Genomic DNA, 20,323 nt, shown 5'->3' with positions numbered 1-20,323 from the left:
CACACAAGAATGAACCCCATTGGTTCTTGCGCAAGCTGAAACGTGCTACGTAACACACGAAAATGAACCTCATTGGTTCTTGCAGAAGATCAAACGTGCTACGTAACACACGAAAATGAACCTCATTGGTTCTTGCGGAAGATCAAACATGCTACGCAACACACAAGAATGAACCCCATTGGTTCTTGCGCAAGCTCAAACGTGCTACGTAACACACAAGAATGAACCCCATTGGTTCTTGCGGAAGATCAAACGTGCTGCGTAACACACAAGAATGAACCCCATTGGTTCTTGCGCAAGCTCAAACGTGCTACGTAACACACGAGAATGAACCTCATTGGTTCTTGCGGAAGATCAAACGTGCTACGTAACACACGAGAATGAACCCCATTGGTTCTTGCGGAAGATCAAACGTGCTACGTAACACACAAGAATGAACCCCATTGGTTCTTGCGCAAGCTGAAACGTGCTACATAACACACGAAAATGAACCTCATTGGTTCTTGCGGAAGATCAAACGTGCTACGTAACACACGAGAATGAACCCCATTGGTTCTTGCGGAAGATCAAACGTGCTACGTAACACACAAGAATGAACCCCATTGGTTCTTGAGGAAGATCAAACGTGCTACGTAACACACAAGAATGAACCCCATTGGTTCTTGAGGAAGATCAAACGTGCTACGTAACACACAAGAATGAACCCCATTGGTTCTTGAGGAAGATCAAACGTGCTACGTAACACACAAGAATGAACCCCATTGGTTCTTGAGGAAGATCAAACGTGCTACGTAACACACAAGAATGAACCCCATTGGTTCTTGCGGAAGATCAAACGTGCTACGTAACACACAAGAATGAACCCCATTGGTTCTTGAGGAAGATCAAACGTGCTACGTAACACACGAGAATGAACCCTATTGGTTCTTGCGGAAGATCAAACGTGCTACGTAACACACAAGAATGAACCCCATTGGTTCTTGAGGAAGATCAAACGTGCTACGTAACACACAAGAATGAACCCCATTGGTTCTTGAGGAAGCTCAAACGTGCTACGTAACACATGAAAATGAACCTCATTGGTTCTTGAGGAAGATCAAACGTGCTACGTTACACACAAGAATGAACCCCATTGGTTCTTGAGGAAGATCAAACGTGCTACGTAACACACAAGAATGAACCCCATTGGTTCTTGAGGAAGATCAAACGTGCTATGTTACACACAAGAATGAACCCCATTGGTTCTTGAGGAAGATCAAACGTGCTACATAACACACAAGAATGAACCCCATTGGTTCTTGAGGAAGATCAAACGTGCTATGTAACACACAAGAATGAACCCCATTGGTTCTTGAGGAAGCTCAAACGTGCTACGTAACACATGAAAATGAACCTCATTGGTTCTTGCGGAAGATCAAATGTGCTACGTAATACACAAGAATGAACCCCATTGGTTCTTGCAGAAGCTCAAACGTGCTACGTAACACACGAGAATGAACCCCATTGGTTCTTGCAGAAGCTCAAATGTGCTGGGTAACACACAAGAATGAACCCCATTGGTTCTTGAGGAAGATCAAACGTCCTGCATAACACACGAGAATGAATCCCATTGGTTCTTGCACATCAAGCAACCATGCTTGAGCTTCCGTTTACCACAACGGATGTGTGAGTTGATGAATGTTTATATGTGAATAAAAGCTTAAATTAAATCTGTTCATCATATAAAGTGATCGTGTCTCTTCAGAAAATTTGGACTAAACCATTCAATTCATATAGATTATTTTTATGAGCTCTTTATGAACTTTTTGAAGCATCAAAATGGTAGTTGCATGGACTGTCAATGGAGAAAATTGTTCAGATTTTCATTAAAGGGATGGTTAAGTGTTTTTTTTTCTAGGCTTTATTGTATTCTTGGGGCACAGTTTAACATGTCTTAATGTTTCATTTTTTTTGAAAACGCTGTATTTTTCATATATTTTACCTTTATTCTACACCTCTGTTTCCACTGTCATATGAACGGCTCGTTTGACTTCCTGCTTCTATGAAGCCACTCCCTCCAAATTACGCAATCTACTCAGATTGGTTAGCAGGCTGGTAGCTGGCCCAGTGTATTGTGATTCGCTGAAGCGTCTGGAAACGCCACGCCCCTTACCATCCGTTGCTTCAGTCAAAATGTAAATAATAGCTTCTATATTGCTGTATCAAATTGAGCCCGAATTAGACCCAGATGAAGAGGGCCAATCGCAGTCGCAGCTTTTAAAGGACGTTTATGAATGGTATTTCATTTTGTATTTGTGTCAAATTAATTAGATATTCTGTCACTGCTGTTTGCTAACTTTCAATATTCAGTTTTATCCCGATTAAAGCTTTACTGTAGCCAAATACATGACTGAGTAGTCGCATTTTTGTAAAGGTAGCTTTTAATTTATAGAATGAACAACTGTTTGTTTATGAACATAGAAGTTTGTTGGTGTTTGTAGAATTTAGCTAACTGACTAGCGAAGCAAAAACGAGTTGCTCTTTGTATATGTCCTTGATGCAACCAAAAATAGCACATGTACAAAAAATAAAATGTACTTACAGTTTGAAGCCAATAAACAGCAGCTTCTGCTTTTAAAGTGGGAACTGCTCCATCTTTTCAGTTATAGCCTTTGTGCATTCAGTAATAGCCATTCAGCATTGAACTCATGTTGATTCTGTAAGCTGTCTTCAGCGCCGCATCCAGTGTAAAAAAATATCACAGATTATAATGGGTTATATTATCTTTTGACGCATTGCATCGCGCCGCTCGTGTACGGTGTACACAACTCTTACACTTTCATTATTCTGTGCCTCGCCCACATATCGGCCTCGCCCACTTTGTTGTGTGTTCCCGGGGGTGTGTTTTGCAGGGTTTATGATGTCACCAACCCGTTGTTGTCCAAAACCGGTTGTATTTGTAGGCATTTATCTTTAAAAGACAATATCTCCGTTTGCATTGAACTTTCAGCGCTGTAACTTTGCAGATACTGTTAAAAAGTGAAATCGCATTTAACCACCCCTTTAAAATATCTTCATTTGTTTTCCGAAGATAAACAAAAGTCTGACTAAAAGGGTGAGTAATTAATGATTTTGGGTGAACTAACCCTTTAAGTACAAAATTAGTTGTTCCAATTTGGCAGATTTTAAACATAGTATACCAAAAGTACAATTGCAGGGTATTTATATTAAATACATAAATTAAACATGTAAATTTATTTGTAGTATACTTAAAATAAATGTATTTCAAATATACAGTATTTTGGTATTTTTTCACTAGGTAAGATATTTGATTTTATCTAATTTGTATTCCTTTTTTTTAGATACACACGTTCTGTCCCTCTGCAGTTCCACACGTTCACATGCAGTGCACACACACATGCACATGCACTCAATCACTGCTCTTTTTTATGCGCACACATACACATTAGATTTGCAAATGGAAGCAGCTCTGCTTGAATGAGTGGGTGCACTGGAGAACCGAGAGGAAGGGAACGAGAGAAAGAGAGAGAAGATAACGAGAGATGTGATTTCCCTCTTCCTTAATGTGTCTTTTGTGTTTTTAGCCTGTCTGTCTCTCTCAGGATACCCTCCTCTTAGTTGCCATGGTGACAGCATGCTTCCACCCCCCCCCCCCCCGTCTGTCTACCTCCTTACCCCGCTTTCGCGCTCACTCGTTTCTCTGTTACTATGGCGATGGCTCTCCCCATCATCATACCTGTTCATTCTTTCTTTGCATTCAGAATCTCTTTGTATTTTCTGCTTGATTCTAAGTGGATGCACTCATCTGTCTGTGTGTTGCCATACTTTTAATTGCTTATCGTTTGTCTGTTCATCTGTCTGTCTCTTTGAATTCATTTGCTGATTCTCAATATCGCTGATTCTCCCTGAACACCATCACTGGAGACAGTCTGCAGAGGGTGGGCAGCAACCAGCACGCATATAAAGAGAGCATTTTTGGGGGTAATTTTTGCAGACGACAGTTGTTGCTATGGCGACAGAACTTTAGGATTTGGATGGAAGCGGTAGAGGGAAGAATGTGGGAGAATGGATGGAAACAGTGTAAGAGATAACTGGATGTATGGAGAGAGAGAGGAGGGCGTGCTGGATTTTCGGGAGACGACCCTCTGCATGTTCTAGTTTTTCGCTGGTGTGCTGGCGAATATGTCGAATATGTCACACTGCCTAGTGTCTGCAGCTGCTTTCTTTGTCATTCGAATATGTCCATTTGAATGTCAATTTGTAGGAGGAGGGGAAAAATCTTGACTAGGACTGTGTCCAAAAATACATAAAACTAGATTTTTAAATATTCTTAAGAAAACATTAGTGGTCATTGCCTGTACTGGATCGGCCACCATGGTGCTAGGGTATTGTAGGTGGTTGCCAGGGTGTTGCTATCTTGTTGCTAAGGTGTTCTGAGTGGTTATATGGTCAGTTACTTAAACAGTTGTTTACTGTTGCTATAGTAACGAACGCAACTTTAATGCGCAATGTGCATTCAGTTAAACAACATTAAGGTCATGATATTGATATACCGCCAGACCCGGAGACCGGCTGAATGGATTCAAAAACGGTAAAACTCAACAGTTTAACTCTAGGGGATTTGGAAAATGAGCCTATTTTCAAAAAAAAGTGGAGCGTTCCTTTAATGTTTATATATTTTAAAGCACTGAATCGCTATAGAATTATGATTAAACATTTTACATTGATTATTGACCGAAATATAAGATTTTTTGGTCCCTCTTTATATTAGGTGGCCTTAACTATTAACTATTATGTATACTGTAAATATATATATACATATATATATATATATATATATATATATATATATATATATATATATATATATATATATATATATATATATATATATATATATATATAATAAGTACATTGTACCTTTATATATATATATATATATATATATATATATATATATATATATATATATATGTATATAAAGGTACAATGTACTTATTGTGTTCATGCTATATTGCAAAACCATTTATGGGTGGGATATGGGTAAGATTAGGGACAGGTTTGGCGGTATGTGTAGGTTTAAGGGTGGGTTAAAGTGTAAGGGAAGGGTCAACAGTATAATTATAAATGAAATTACTGAAATTAATTGATTAATTTAAATGTAAGTACATAGTAGATAAAGACACCAAATATAAAGTGGGACCGATTTTTTTATGTTAAAATCTATTCTCTTAACTTGTTTTTCTGTTCGTTGACTGCTATCAACACCATCAACATTACACTCTAAAAAATGCTGGGTTGTTTCAACCCATGTTTGGGCTAAATAAGGACAAACCCAACTGTTGGTTTAAACTTTTACATACACATTTTAAACCCAATGGTGGGTTTGTCCATATTTGATGTACACATGGGTTGAAACAACCCAATAATTTTTCTGTGAGTGTTGAGAGCAGTCAGCTCATATCCATCAATCTCTTTCCAGTTTAACCAATAGTGTGAGATTGGAGTGGCTACTGTAGAAGGAGGATCCAGAGAGTGTTTAGCTGCTGTGGGACTATGCCTGACACGTTACATGGGAGAAGAAATTCGGCTTTGGATACAGAAGTATTGGACCTTTTATTTAAAGTAGCCTAGTTTTACCTGTTGAGACCATACACCAATGTTAACTCTAATTTTTATTCTCACTGAGCAAAACTTTTCTCTGTTGAGCACACATTTTGGCCACCTGAGCAAAAACATACTTTATATCAGACCTGTACAATCAACGTAAACACACACAAAAAAATGGTTTTATCATGCAACTGTAACATTTAACTTTAATGTGCCGTTTCTATTTTATTTGACCCTTGATGTAACTTAGTGATATATTATATAATAAGTTTGAAAACAAGCAGTTCAGTCACTAAATTAAGCACATTTTAGGTTACTTGAGATTTTTTCACATTGCTATATAAACGGTACCAGTCTTTACCAAGAAATTCTATTAAAAAATTAATAAATAATTTCTGTCCTCCTGCAGGACAGTTCAATTCTTTATAATAATATAATATGAGCAGTTACAATGATGGTTTGGAACAACCATAATGTGTTTTTGTACAGTCAATTTTTAGCAACAGACAGTGTTGAACCATCAAAATTACATGTTTATTGCTTATGAATTTCGCAGATTTTATATACCAGGAGGTTTCAAGATTTTTCGTGGCAAGGAGCCCTAAACAATCCCCTTGTGAGATCATTTTTTTTACTATCCTTACATTATAATATAATAAAATATAATATTAAGTATTTAAACTGATATACATATATCAGTTTAAATGCTTCCATTTGTTTTAATATATTATAAAGTAAAAACAAACTGAAGCATTTAAAACAGATCTGATAGATAAATATTTTTAAGAAAAGTGAACATGTTAACTCTTTTATAGTTATCTAAACATCCCTGAAACCCACACCACCACCACACACACAAATCTATTTAAACTGAGGTATATCACTGATGTATTTTGAGTTTGCAAGCTACACCTGTGGTGGGTGTGTGATTGTAAATGTCTCAGAGTTTTGTTAGCATTCTGTGCCCATCATCCATTATTTCCGCCACTTTTCATGAAAACATGACGTTTTATTTCACTTTTTTTTTTGTTTCGCGTTGCCTCTCGTATTGAGGTATTTAGTCCGCAAACATTACAGTATTCTTACCGTGACTGATTTGGCTCAGGGCCAGCCAGCTCACACGCGCTCAATCGTTCTCTTTCTATTAAACCTGTAAACCGCATTCACTGGTTCTAACTCTATAGCAACAATAACTCTATAGCGGTTGTCCAGAGCACTTCAATTATTTCTCATTTAAACTAATACAATCAAATGGATTTACCCACACATGATTTTCATGTCTGTTCTCTGCGCGGCAATTATTTTTTCTGCGCGGCCGCGCACACACGCAGCTTAGAGGGAACATTGCCATAGACTGTAAAAAAAGATGGACGACGCGTTGGTGCTTCAGTGACTACTTCGCTCAAAGACGCTGTCAATCACAGCTGTAAATCACGATGTCAAAACCTGCATTTTTATAGCATCAAATAACTAACTAAAAACAAACTTATTTAAAGAACGAACAATTTAACTAACATCAGCTTGATGAAAACTACCTAAAATGACAGAAACCATCTTTTGAAAGAAATATATTAGTGAAATTTAGTTTGTCTCACGCCCTATTACATTACATGGAGAGGGCGAGGTTTATGACCTATACTGCATCCAAACACCTGGTGGGCGATCAAGACGCTTTGGCTCGCTCAGGACTCGTGTGGCATGCTTGGTTGAGACATGCCTTCACAAGCACCCATAAGATTTGCATTTGTGATGTTTATTTTTTTATCACATATTTTTTCCACCACCATGCCCCTTTAGGGGCTCCGTACAAATGGTTTTGCACTTATGTCTAAAATAACTTCTTTCTTTTTAAGGAAATTCAATTATTTAGAATTTTTTCTATGCTGAACTGTGGAAGGTAAAAAATTTTAAATCTATATTTAGCTTCAAGTTCTAATGAAATCCTCAGGGTTGTGTTTCAGTCCTGTAACATTTTCACCATCAAACCTTAAGGTGACACAGCAAAGATTCCCTTTCATCTTGAAAAAAAACAGAGAATGTTAGGCAGAAAAAAAAAAAAAATGAATAAGTCAAACACAGTCTAAATGAGAAATGACATGACAGTACAGTGCATAAATTATTCATTTTCTGTGTTTTTGTTGCACAGAGGTGGCTGATGCTAAAAGCAAACATTTTTTCAAATTTCTAATTAAGAGACCAAAACAGAAAAAAGAGGGGAGGAGAAAGAGTTGAGAGGCATGAAGTGAGATGGAAACTGAGCAAGAGAAGGAAAGAAGAGAGAGAGAGAAGGTAAAGGAAATGCTTTACATTCTTTCAGTGCCGAGAAAGAGAAAGTGTGTGTGTGAGTGAGGTGATCAAATGGAAAAAGGAAACAGACAGTTGGGATGAGTTGGAAAATTAGAGGAGAGATAAATAAAGGAAGAAAGTTCACATACCAGAAAGAAAGATGCCTGCGGAAAATAGGAGCAGAGGAACCATACAGGAAAGGAAAAGAAAGAAAAGAAAATATGATAGATGGGGTGCCCTCATGCGTCCTGCACCCTACAGAGATGACCTTTGACCTTTCTAACAGCCTGTTGACACAAAGAGGCCATTGGGTCGAGGACTCAAGAAACTAAACAAACATATTATAACCGCTGTAGTAGGGCTGGGCGTTATATCGAATGCTTTTGTCACGCGCATTTCGTCAGTAAAGCCGGTTCCCTGATTACCGCTAAATCACCATCACCTGCTTTCAAATGGAGCGGCATTTAATAGACAGAACCGTAGTTCACTGATAAGCCACGCAATATCGCGCGCATTCGATATTTCGCCCTGCCCTACGCTGTAGTCGCAGCACACTCTCTTACTTCTCTCTTGCTTCTCAGCACTCATTATACTCCTCCCCATCACTCTTCTGCACTGCAACACCTCAAAGTGGAGTAACAGCATAATTTCATCATAATTTTAGTTTTTAAATGGCTGGCTTCATTAGTGGTATGTACACACACATATCTGAGAGGAGATGTAGATGTTTCAGCAGCATTTCTCTGGGGTTAAATCTCTCTCTCATCCGCTCCTCTGAGCATCAATTTACTTGGGATTCCTGAGACGGGAGGGATGTGTGAAATGAAATATTAATGAAATGAAGGCCGTTTGGCAAATCTTTTACGCTGTCCTGTTTCTGTGCCACTGCTAATGTCGAGGGTCACCAGGTCCCCCTGAGGCCCCGTAGTACACTGAGTGACATTTGAGTGGTTTTGCAGAATGTCCCGAAGCATGTTACCCCTGTACACAACATGCCGCTGTTTACAGAAAAACATTTTGTGGTGTGTGTGTGTACTGGGGGTGGTTGTTTTTGGTGAATAGTTCAGTACAGTATACAGCTTGTCATACATACATGATTGCATATCTCTATTTTTTTATATTTACTACATTCTGTAAGATAAAAAATGCAGCCTACATGCGGGTGGGGGATTCTGTCCCTCTCCCGCCCGCTCCTGCAAAATGTTGCATTCTCCCACCCGCAATTTTCATGTTTCCATTTTTTTCCATTTTTCAGTACGTCCATGAAATTAATTTCCATAAAATAGTTTCAAGCAACATCCTACTCATCCTAGCATAAAAGCTCCCAATAAATTATTTGTTATTAAAGCATCTACATTCACAAACCACTGTAAATTTTAACAGAAAAGCAATAAGCTACTGCATGCATGATTTGGCATGACAGAAAGCACACAAACACCTTTATAATCACTAAAAAGCTGTCACTCATTTAAAGGTCCCATCGAATTGAAAATTGAATAACATAGTTGAATAACAAGAGTTCAGTACATGGAAATGACATACAGTGAGTCTCAAACTCCATTGTTTCCTCCTTCTTATATGAATCTCATTTGTTTAAAAGACCTCCGAAGAACAGGCAAATCTCAACATAACACCAACTGTTACGTAACAGTCAGCCTCATTAATATGTACACCCCCAATATTTGCATATGCCAGCCCATGATTGAGGCATTACACAGCCAGTATTAACGTCTGGATCTGTGCACAGCTGAATCATCAGACTTTTTAAATGTGGTTAAAGTTACCATCGTTTCTTACTGTATTCACAGAGACAAGAGCCATCGCTATTTTCATTTTTAAACACTTGCAGTCTGTATAATTCATAAACACAACTTCATTCTTTAAAAATCTCTCCAACAGTATAGCATTAGCCGTTAGCCACGGAGCACAGCCTCAAACTCATTCAGAATCAAATGTAAACATCCAAATAAATACTAACACGATTAGACATGCTGCATGACGAACAATTTGTAAAGATCCATTTTGAAGGTTATATTAGCTGTGTGAACTTTGTTTATGCAGTGATAAAGTTGAGAGCTTGGGAGGGGGCGGAGAGTGTGCGATTTAAAGGGGCCGCAGCATAAATCGGTGCATTTCTAATTATGCCTCAAAATAGGCAGTTAAAAAAATTAATAAAAAAAAAATCTATGGGGTATTTTGAGCTGCAACTTCACAGACACATTCAGGGGACACCTTAGACTTGTATTACATCTTGTAAAAAAATGTTCGATGGCACCTTTAAATTCATATTAATCTAAATTTAAATTAAGTTTAACTTTAGATTAGATTAATCAATGAAGCTGACTGCAGAATGAATCTCTTAATATCTAATAATATCTACACTTTGTTATAATGAGAGGATTCACGAGCATGCTGAACTGATCAAAAACTGTGGGGTTTTGAGTGGTGAGTGAATTCTAACTAAAACACATCTTATTGGCCATTGCATTCAAGAAATCATCAGAATGGGATTGGCTACATTGCCAAACGCTGCAACGTGAGTTGTAAATAGAAACCTTTGCCAAATCTGTTTTGTCAAAAACTGTTTAGAGAAAACTGATCCTAGACAAGCAGTTATGGGCAGCTTTTCCCTCTAAAAGTAATCACAAGCATCAGCAGGCAGGGGAAGGCTAAGCCTTGCCCAGCTTTAGACATGCTTTAGATGCCTATGCTTGCATCTGTAAATCAATTTTTTTGTTGTTGTTGTTATTGTTCTTTTTGCTTTTGTGCAACAGATGAATAATTTATTTGTTTTTGGATATTTCATTTTTAGACATTTCTATTTTGAGTCCCGCAACTCATTTTATTCTCCCGCGACCCCCACACATGAGTGTCTTACAGCCCGCACCCGCACTGGCCCATTAAATCTTGTCCTGCACCGCACTCTGTTGCATCAGGTGCTGCGGTAGTCCCGTGGGAGTGCATGCCTCAAATGCAGCTCATAGAAACAGACACTAATGTATGTGTATGTGTGTGTATATATATATATATATATATATATATATATATATGTATGCTGCCATACACATATCCTCTCCTGTGGCCCCATGGGATAGTAAAGTGTCCATCTTATGCACACTTCAGAATCGCCAAAAGTAGCAAGTCATGCGGGTACTTTTTTGCCTACGCTTTTATGAGTACTATGAATTTCGACATACTATTATCACATAGGCTACTGTTTTTTGCCTACTCGGATCTAAAGATGCCCTTTTTTACTTTAGCTCTGCGTTTTGAGAAACCTGTCATGTGCAAGACGCTGAAAAGTCAAACACATCAATATAGCATGTTTACATAGAAAAATAATGGAAAAGTAGTGATGTGCAATGCAAAAATGACTACAAACCCGATTCCAAAAAAGTTGGGACACTGTACAAATTGTGAATAAAAAAGGAATGCAATAATTTACAAATCTCATAAACTTTATGTTTATTAATATTTTATTCACAATAGAATATAGATAACATATCAAATGTTGAAAGTGAGACATTTTGAAATGTCATGCCAAATATTGGCATGTATTTTGGATTTCATGAGAGCTACACATTCCAAAAAAGTTGGGACAGGTAGCAATAAGAGGCCGGAAAAGTTAAATGTACATATAAGGAACAGCTGGAGGACCAATTTGCAACTTATTAGGTCAATTGGCAACATGATTGGGTATAAAAAGAGCCTCTCAGAGTGCAGTGTCTCTCAGAAGTCAAGATGGGCAGAGGATCACCAATTCCCCCAATGATGCGGCGAAAAATAGTGGAGCAATATCAAAAAGGAGTTTCTCAGAGAAAAATTGCAAAGAGTTTGAAGTTATCATCATCTACAGTGCATAATATCATCCAAAGATTCAGAGAATCTGGAACAATCTCTGTGCGTAAGGGTCAAGGCCGGAAAACCATACTGCATGCCCGTGATCTTCGGGCCCTTAGACGGCACTGCATCACATACAGGAATGCTACTGTAATGGAAATCACAACATGGTCTCAGGAATACTTCCAGAAAACATTGTCGGTGAACACAATCCACCGTGCCATTCGCTGTTGCCGGCTTAAATTCTATAGGTCAAAAAAGAAGCCATATCTAAACATGATCCAGAAGTGCAGGCGTTTTCTCTAGGCCAAGGCTCATTTAAAATGGACTGTGACTGTTCTGTGGTCAGACGAATCAAAATTTGAAGTTCTTTTTGGAAAACTGGGACGCAATGTCATCCGGACTAAAGAGGACAAGGACAACCCAAGTTGTTATCAGCGCTCAGTTCAGAAGCCTACATCTCTGATGGTATGGGGTTGCATGAGTGCGTGTGGCATGGGCAGCTTACACATCTGGAAAGGCACCATCAATGCTGAAAGGTATATCCAAGTTCTAGAACAACATATGCTCCCATCCAGACGTTGTCTCTTTCAGGGAAGACCTTGCATTTTCTAACATGACAATGCCAGACCACATACTGCATCAATTACAAAATCATGGCTGCATAGAAGAAGGATCTGGCTACTGAAATGGCCAGCCTGCAGTCCAGATCTTTCACCCATAGAAAACATTTGGTGCATCATAAAGAGGAAGATGCGACAAAGAAGACCTAAGACAGTTGAGCAACTAGAAGCCCGTATTAGACAAGAATGGGACAACATTCCTATTCCTAAACTTGAGCAACTTGTCTCCTCAGTCCCCAGACGTTTGCAGACTGTTATAAAAAGAAGAGGGGATGCCACACAGTGGTAAACATGGCCTTGTCCCAACTTTTTTGAGATGTGTTGATGCCATGAAATTTCAAATCAACTTATTTTTCCCTTAAAATTATACATTTTCTCAGTTTAAACATTTGATATGTCATCTATGTTGTATTCTGAATAAAATATTGAAATTTGAAACTTCCACATCATTGTATTTTGTTTTTATTCACAATTTGTACAGTGTCCCAACTTTTTTGGAATCAGGTTTGTAAATAATTCAATGAATCCCTCATGAAGAGTAGCTGCATCTTAATTCGCCTACTTATGCTCAAAAAGTATGTACTGTTTTTGTGAAGAAAAAGTACATACTTTTGAGTGAAGAATAGAATAGCAATGTTTTTTCTTTTCAGTATTAGGCAAGCTTTGGGACGTACAGTACTGCTTCGTCATAATTGCGTCTTTAACGGACCGCTTTGTTGCTTGTTTGCATGCATCCTGTCACCGTTTAAACTGCCCTGTCAATCATCTTGTCTAAGTTAAAATCCTTCACATTCAATTTAATTTAAATTCTTACTGTATCGCAGTCATTGGTCTTTAATGTGGAGAAGTCTCATGTTTTTGCATGATGCATTTGAAAAAGTTAATGACAAAACATATCTTCATAAAAGTTCACAATGCCGTTACAGATAAATATAATGTGGATAACATGAAATAAATATATTTTCATCAGGTTAGATATTGATTATTAATCACTCAAACTCCTTTATCTAAACTTCTCTACTTAACCATTGGACTCACACATCCACCATGTTTGAAGTTTTATTTATTTATTTTTTACACTTTTTATTTGTGTTTGTAATTAATTGAATCCTTGTCCAATGCGCAGTGGGTTGTGTGCAATATTAGCTGTTGGAGAGTGCAGGGCAGGACAGATATTCACCAACGCTGAATTCGTAACCATACTAGTATACTACTCCTACTATGTTTACCATATCTTTCTATGGCAGAATTGGTATGCTTGTATGTGGTTCCAAATTCAGAACAAGTCTCTTTCGTTCCTGAATGAATCTGCGTTTTGAACAAATCATTCAAATTGTTGATCGGGGTGTGTAGAACTATTTTAAGTACGCCTACATTAAAATTATTCTCCCTCTTCAAAGAGAGTAAGAACAAAGAATGATGCATATGGTGGAAAAACAGAGATGAAGGGATGATAGAAAAATGTAGTCTGGGATTTAGAAGCAAAAACATATGAATGGACAGAGTGAATGAAGGAGACAAAGGAGAAGGTGGTGGAGGAGTAATCAAAATAAATGCAAAAGTACAAGAAAAGAAAGTATTGTGCAAATGAGGAGCAGTAAGGTGAAAGATTAGGATATTTGAAGAGTGGGATGAAATCAGAAGGGGAAAAGGATTGAAAGTAGGCCTACTGTGAAAAACAAAAATTGAAATTGTATCTGTTTGTGTTTCTCCTTTGTTCCACTTACGTTTCCCTCAGGAACAAGTGGGATGGAGACCTTTATTCATATGTTTCCTAAAGAGATATATAAAAAAAATAAACATAACATCCGGAAATGAACTATGCCTACACATGAACAGGTACACACATACTGTAAAACAGGTACATAAGGAGAAAGCCAAACAGTGAGAGTTGTGAGAGAGATGTGTGCGGAGAGGTTAGCATATTTACTACTCTAAAAAAGCAATTAGCGACACAGAGAAATGAAATGAAAGAGTGAATGGGGTGCCTAAATACTTGACAAATGCATTCACATCCATGCTACATAAAGTAACACATCCTTTCCATTCACCTTTTGGCCCTTAATAATAGAATAATAACAAACAAATAAAAGAAAAAAAATAGCTTTTAACACCTTTTACATGACACTTTCTTTTTATGGCCATAGGTTAAAATAAAATAAACAATCAGTTGCCACAAAAAAAAAAAAATCTCTTTCAGTAAAAAATAATTTCAGTCTACCTTGTATTCTCTTGTATACTTTCCTGAAGATCAAATATTTCTCAGCAGTCCTTGATTACCAATCAAGTAGGCATGAAAGTCTTTGCAAGACATGCGTTTTACAAGTTCACTGTCCAAGTGCTGTCTGGAGGAGGGCTCCGAGCTCGGAATGTCGCCCGAACCCAGAGTACTCCCCCGTAACTTTGGTTAGGATAGTAACAAGGCAAGTGTGAGGAAACAGGGTGGTGGAGGGATGCAGAAAAAACTGTTGAGCAAGATAGGTGAGTCGGCTATGTATTTATGGGCTTTCTTTTATGCTGATTGGGTAGATCATTTGAATGTGCTTTTTATTAAAACTTTGTTTTAATAAAACATAATTTAAAGTTGTATTGTGTACAAAGCAGCCCCTATTATGTTTCCCTCAATGTATTGTATGCGCATTTTGGGATATTGCATAAAAACGCTAGATGGAAACACCAAGATGTGCATAAATTCTAAAAATGCACATTAAAATGCATGCTCAACTAAGTCAGATAAATTTTATGCGACGCGAAAACATGCGCATAAACTTAGATGGAAACACTGAATAAATTCCATGATGCGCATCAAAAAACACATATGTGACTTTGTGATGGGATGGCATAACTGGACCAACCAGCCGACCGATCTCATTGTACAGCATCTGAAATTCTGTTTTGGTCATTCTGTAATGCCTGAGCAAAGCCTATCGTTACAGTGGTTCTGTACAAATCCCTCCCAGAAGTGGCTAACACGATTGCGTTCACAAACACCAAGCATCTGAATGCAAAATAACATGACAGCATTTATTGTGTTTCATCTGTGCGCTCACATAATTTATTATATATGAAAATTATTATATACAGTGGCTTCTACTGCAGCAATTTCCATTTTTCTTAGTGATATTTAGAGCCAGTTTATCAGGAAGTGACAATTTTGTATTGTTCGGCTCACTGGATGAAAACGCTGCTTTATTCACAAATGTTTTATGCGATATTCTAAATTTGCGTGTGAGAAGGAATAGCCACTGTAGAAAGCAAAAGCTGAATCCTGGACATTTTGGGTGATTTAGAAATCAGATGCATTTTTTAAGTTCAACAAGAGGACATGTCTGGGAAAAAGAGGACATTTGGTCACCCTATATAAAGCAATTGAGTCTCTTCAGAAAACTTGGACTAAACCACTCAATTCACATGGATTAGTTTTACGATCACTTTATTGTACTTTTTAAGCGTCAAAATGGTAGTTGCGAAGCTGTCAATGGAGGGACAGAAAGCTCTCAGATTTTCTAATAAAGATCTTCATTTGTGTTCTGAAGATGAACGAAATTCTTGAGGGTTTGAAACAACATGAGGGTGAGTAATTAATGACAGAAATTTTTTTTTTTTTTGGTGAACTATCCCTTTATGACCACAACAACACAACAGCACTAGCTAGCTAAGCAATCATAATTGCATGACTGTGCTTGACCGAAAGCAACTCGTGTCTATGAAAGAAGAGGTAACGCAAGAGCACCATTAAAGGGTTAGTTAGCTAAAAAATGAAAATTCTGCCATTAATTACTCACCCTCATGTTGTTCCACACCTGTAAGCTTCATGAAGCAGTGTTTTGAGATCACCCATCACTAGATATTGTTGAATAAACTCGTTATTTTGTTTTTTTGGCGCACAAAAATTATTCTCGTTGCTTCATAACATTAAGGTTGAACCACTGTAGTCATATGAACTGTTATAAATATGCCTTTAGTAGCTTTCTGGGCATCTGAAAGTGTTAATTGTCTTGCTGAGCCTCACTGAGCCATCGGAATTGATCAAAAATATCTTAATTTGTGTTCCAAAGATGAATGAAGGCCTTACGATTGTGGAACGACATGAGGGTTAGTAATTAATGACAGAATTTTCATTTTTGGGTGAACTAACCCTTTAAAGGTAATGAAAGAGTTTAAGACAGTTTATTATCCATTTTAAACTGTCCGCAAAAACTTCCACCTCAGCTGGCAGTGACCACTCAGGCTTCTCGAAGATATGTCATGTGCATAGTTAGGCTACAATGAATATTTATTTTTATTTATTAAAAAAAAAAAAATAAAAACGTAGGAAAGGTAATTTATACTTATACTTAACAGTGTTATTTATACTGCACTGTTTATAAGATCTCACTTACCCTGCTTAAAAAATGAAGAAAATCAGCCTGGAATCCAGTTTTGGAATCGATTCCGAAGCTTGAATCAAAGTCAAAGTAGATTCAATAATGGTAACTCAGATTAAGAGTGATGTAAATGTTGTAGTACCAGAGTCAGACTTAGACATTTTAGTACTCGCACACAAATGCTCATGGACATCACACAACACACACCCACACAAAATACAGTTTTTATTTGTCTGTAAAATTAGAGCAAGACTTGCCCCGAGGAAAGATGTGGACAGAAGAATGTTCCGTCTGAGACCATTTGACTAAAAGTCATGTATTCTTGCTTACCTCTCTCGGCACATAATTAAAAGGCTGTTTCTGTGTCTGTGAGTGTGCTACAGGGTACATTATTGTCATTCTCTGTTTATCTCCCTCTCTCTCCATGACGTTTTGCATTTGGCTCTGCTTTTGTAAATGCTTAAAATTTGGCAGCACCACTTCAGGGATGTTTTTCTTAGACTCTAGCATCTGGAAATACTTCAGAGTTTTCAAAGATACACACAAGCGCGCACACACATGGACGAATCGGTCTATGAATCAGACATCAGATGTTGTGTCTTTGTTCTGAGGGCACTTTTGCATCGCTAATGACTAGTTAACCCAGTGAAGCTGCTTTCAGGATTCAGATACACAGGCCAGTGTCATTAAGCGCTGTCATAAGCAGCTGTGCCGCAAAGACATGACGTCATGTCTCCTGCAGTCCAATCACAATGCACAGACAGTTGCAAAGAGGGAAGGCTGGCTTTATGACAGAAACTCGACGTCCAGAGTCCTTGACTTTCCGCATGACTTTCTTTCACCAAAGTCAGCTTGACAGCCTCAGTTCCCTTATATTTCAACTCAATAAAAAAGGAGCAGCCACTGCTTTCTTCATTATTAGTCCTGTTGTGTTCCACAGAGGAAAGTCAGTCATACAGGTTTGGAGCAACATCAGGATGAGTAAACGATTTTCATTTTGGTGTGACCTATTCCTTTACGGGTGATGAAGAGTTTTGTTTTACGGCTGTAAATGTAATCCTCTGGAGGTGCACCCTTTCTTTCCCCCCTCCCTTTATTAACGAGGTTTGCCTTAATTAGCAAATTGGACTGTTACCAATAATCCTGGAGGAGTGGCGTGCGCCTGAGGAGAAAGAAGAAGCAGGAAGAGAGAGAGAGTGATGGAATTTTTCAGAAATATCTCTTTGCGATGATGTAATGGTGAAACATTTTTGAGATGTGTTTATAAGAGTCTGTGTAGCATATGTTTTTTCTTAATTCAATCTACACTTTGAATTATTACAAAAAGATTTTCATTAGGGAAGAATATATCAGGGTCAGAAATTAAGCAGGGCTTAGGGCAAAAATGTCCCTGATGTTTAAAATGCAAGGGGAAATGCCCCTGCAAGAAATAGTTTTAAACTGTCATGTATCACTTTAATGTACAGCTTTCAAAAGTCACTTTTTTATAGAGACAGTAAAGATTTCTATTTTAAATAAATATTGTTCTTTTGAACTTTCTATTCACCGAAGAATCCTGAAATAAATGTATCCAGGTTTTCACAAAACTATTAAGTCACACAACTATTTTCAACATTGATAGTTAATGTTTCTTGAGCACCAAATCAGCATTTTAGAATGATTTCTGAAGGATCATGTGACACTGAAGACTGGAGGAATGATGCTGAAAATTCAGCTCTGCCATCACAGGAATAAATTACATTTAACAATATATTACAATAGATAACAGATATTTTAAAAAATATTTCACAATATATACTGTTTGAATGGTAGTATATTTTATGCATGCCAAATGCATAATTGTAAATGTAAATATTTCAATATAGTGTATATATAAATCTATATAAATATAATATAAATATATATATATACACTGCCCTCCAAAAGTTTGGAAACACCCCTGGCAAAGTGTGGTTTTGGACGATATCAGCATAAATCCTTATCATTTTTTGGTTCAAATACATTAAAGTAACTTGACATTATAATTGAATACCAGCATTAATAATTTTCATTTTGATTACATGATAATGGCAATATATACATGTCAAAATCAGACATGCCCCTTTGCCAGTTGTGATGGCTAGTTACTGGTTTAAACTTGGCCCAGGTTTGTCAAAGATTTTTGGGTCAGCACACCTTAATAGCTTCAACAATTGATTGCCAATTAAGTTTAGAATACAATGAACCAATTAGAACCCAGTTTAGGTCAGACAGCTGCTAATGCTGGATATTTTGATGAATTGAAAATTTAAGTTTTCTTCTATGTATAAACTGTTTATGTAATAAAATATGTTTTTGTAGTTTGTGTTGTCCCTTATCAGTGCAAAATTATCACAAATTAAAAAGGATTCATGCCAATATGTTCCAAAACCCCACTTTTCTAGGGCGTTTCCAAACTTTTGGAGGGCAGTGTATATATAAATAAATGATCAGTAACATAGAAACTAATTTCTGTCTCTCTTTGTCCATCAGTGTTCAGCGGCCCGCGGTTTTCTCAGGAGCCGGCGGATCAGTCTGTGGTGGTCGGGGAGAGAGTGGTTCTGTCCTGTGTGGTGTTTAACTACACCGGCATTGTACAGTGGACAAAAGACGGGCTTGCTCTTGGCATCGGAGAAGATCTGAGGGGTGAGAACACACTCACACACACACACACCAGATCACACTAACCAAGGGTGTCATGCACCTTTTTTGAGGGGGGACAAGTGGCAGTATGGGCTTTAGGTGAGATAAGATGAAACTGAAGTGGGGAAAAAAAGAAAATAAAAAAGGATTTTTTTTATTTCATTGTTTTACTGCTTTTGAAATGGGTTGTCCCTATTCTCTTAATGAGTAATGGGCGTAACGTTCAATAAACCAATCAGAGTGGCATCTCCCATTCCCTTTAAGAGCGAGATGCGCTCGCGCCATGGCGGATTGCTATTTACATGCCGGAATTTGTTGGCGGAAAAGCTGAACGCTTTTCAAGCGAAGAAACCGATCTGCTCGTGCGTGAAGTTAAAACGGGCTTGCAAATGCAGGCTTTCAAATAGCGTGATGAGTCAGTTAATATATATGTGTGTGTATTGGCACGACTGTTCAATTAATTAGCCAATTTCATTAATCATTATAAGTAGTAATAGGCTGAATTGAAAATAGGTAGCCTAATTCTAATACACGCAATGACTATTCATCATTACATTTTTATATTTATGAAGCCTACACAATAATATTCTTTTACACTGTAATTCTTTTGTTTTTAATATTTGGCATGTTTGTGTGATGCACATCCATGTGTGTAATAAGCAAAGTCAATGCGCACTGTGGACGCGCCCAGAGGTGCAGTTTCTACCAACGCGCTCTAACAAAAAAAATAGTCTATTTTCAGCTCCTTAAAATAGCAATGCGCCGGCAATGCGCCTGAACACACCTCTTTTTTAGACCAGCACGCCCATGGGCACAATAACTGGCGCAAATGCATTTACTAATTTAAGGACGTGGCGCTGAACGGGAAAACGCGAACGCCGCCGGACGCAAACTAGCAAACACACTTGCGCTGCGCCTTGCGTCGCATTGCGCCGG

The 20,323-nt window shown here is 37.8% G+C and overlaps 1 protein-coding gene across 1 annotated transcript in view; it reads left to right on the top strand.

Moving 5' to 3' along the window:
• kirrel1b (kirre like nephrin family adhesion molecule 1b) overlaps positions 1–20,323 on the top strand; it is a 56,724-nt gene that overhangs the window by 12,992 nt on the left and 23,409 nt on the right. The window contains exon 2 of the mRNA XM_067362954.1: positions 19,238–19,390. Within this exon, the coding sequence (XP_067219055.1) occupies positions 19,238–19,390 (153 nt within the window). The remainder of the gene's footprint in view (positions 1–19,237; positions 19,391–20,323) is intronic.

This window comes from Chanodichthys erythropterus, chromosome 16, assembly GCF_024489055.1.
Source record: "Chanodichthys erythropterus isolate Z2021 chromosome 16, ASM2448905v1, whole genome shotgun sequence".
NCBI classification, from domain to species: domain Eukaryota; kingdom Metazoa; phylum Chordata; class Actinopteri; order Cypriniformes; family Xenocyprididae; genus Chanodichthys; species Chanodichthys erythropterus.
Note: the sequence above shows the minus strand (reverse complement) of the source record. Positions and strands in the feature narration are given on the sequence as shown.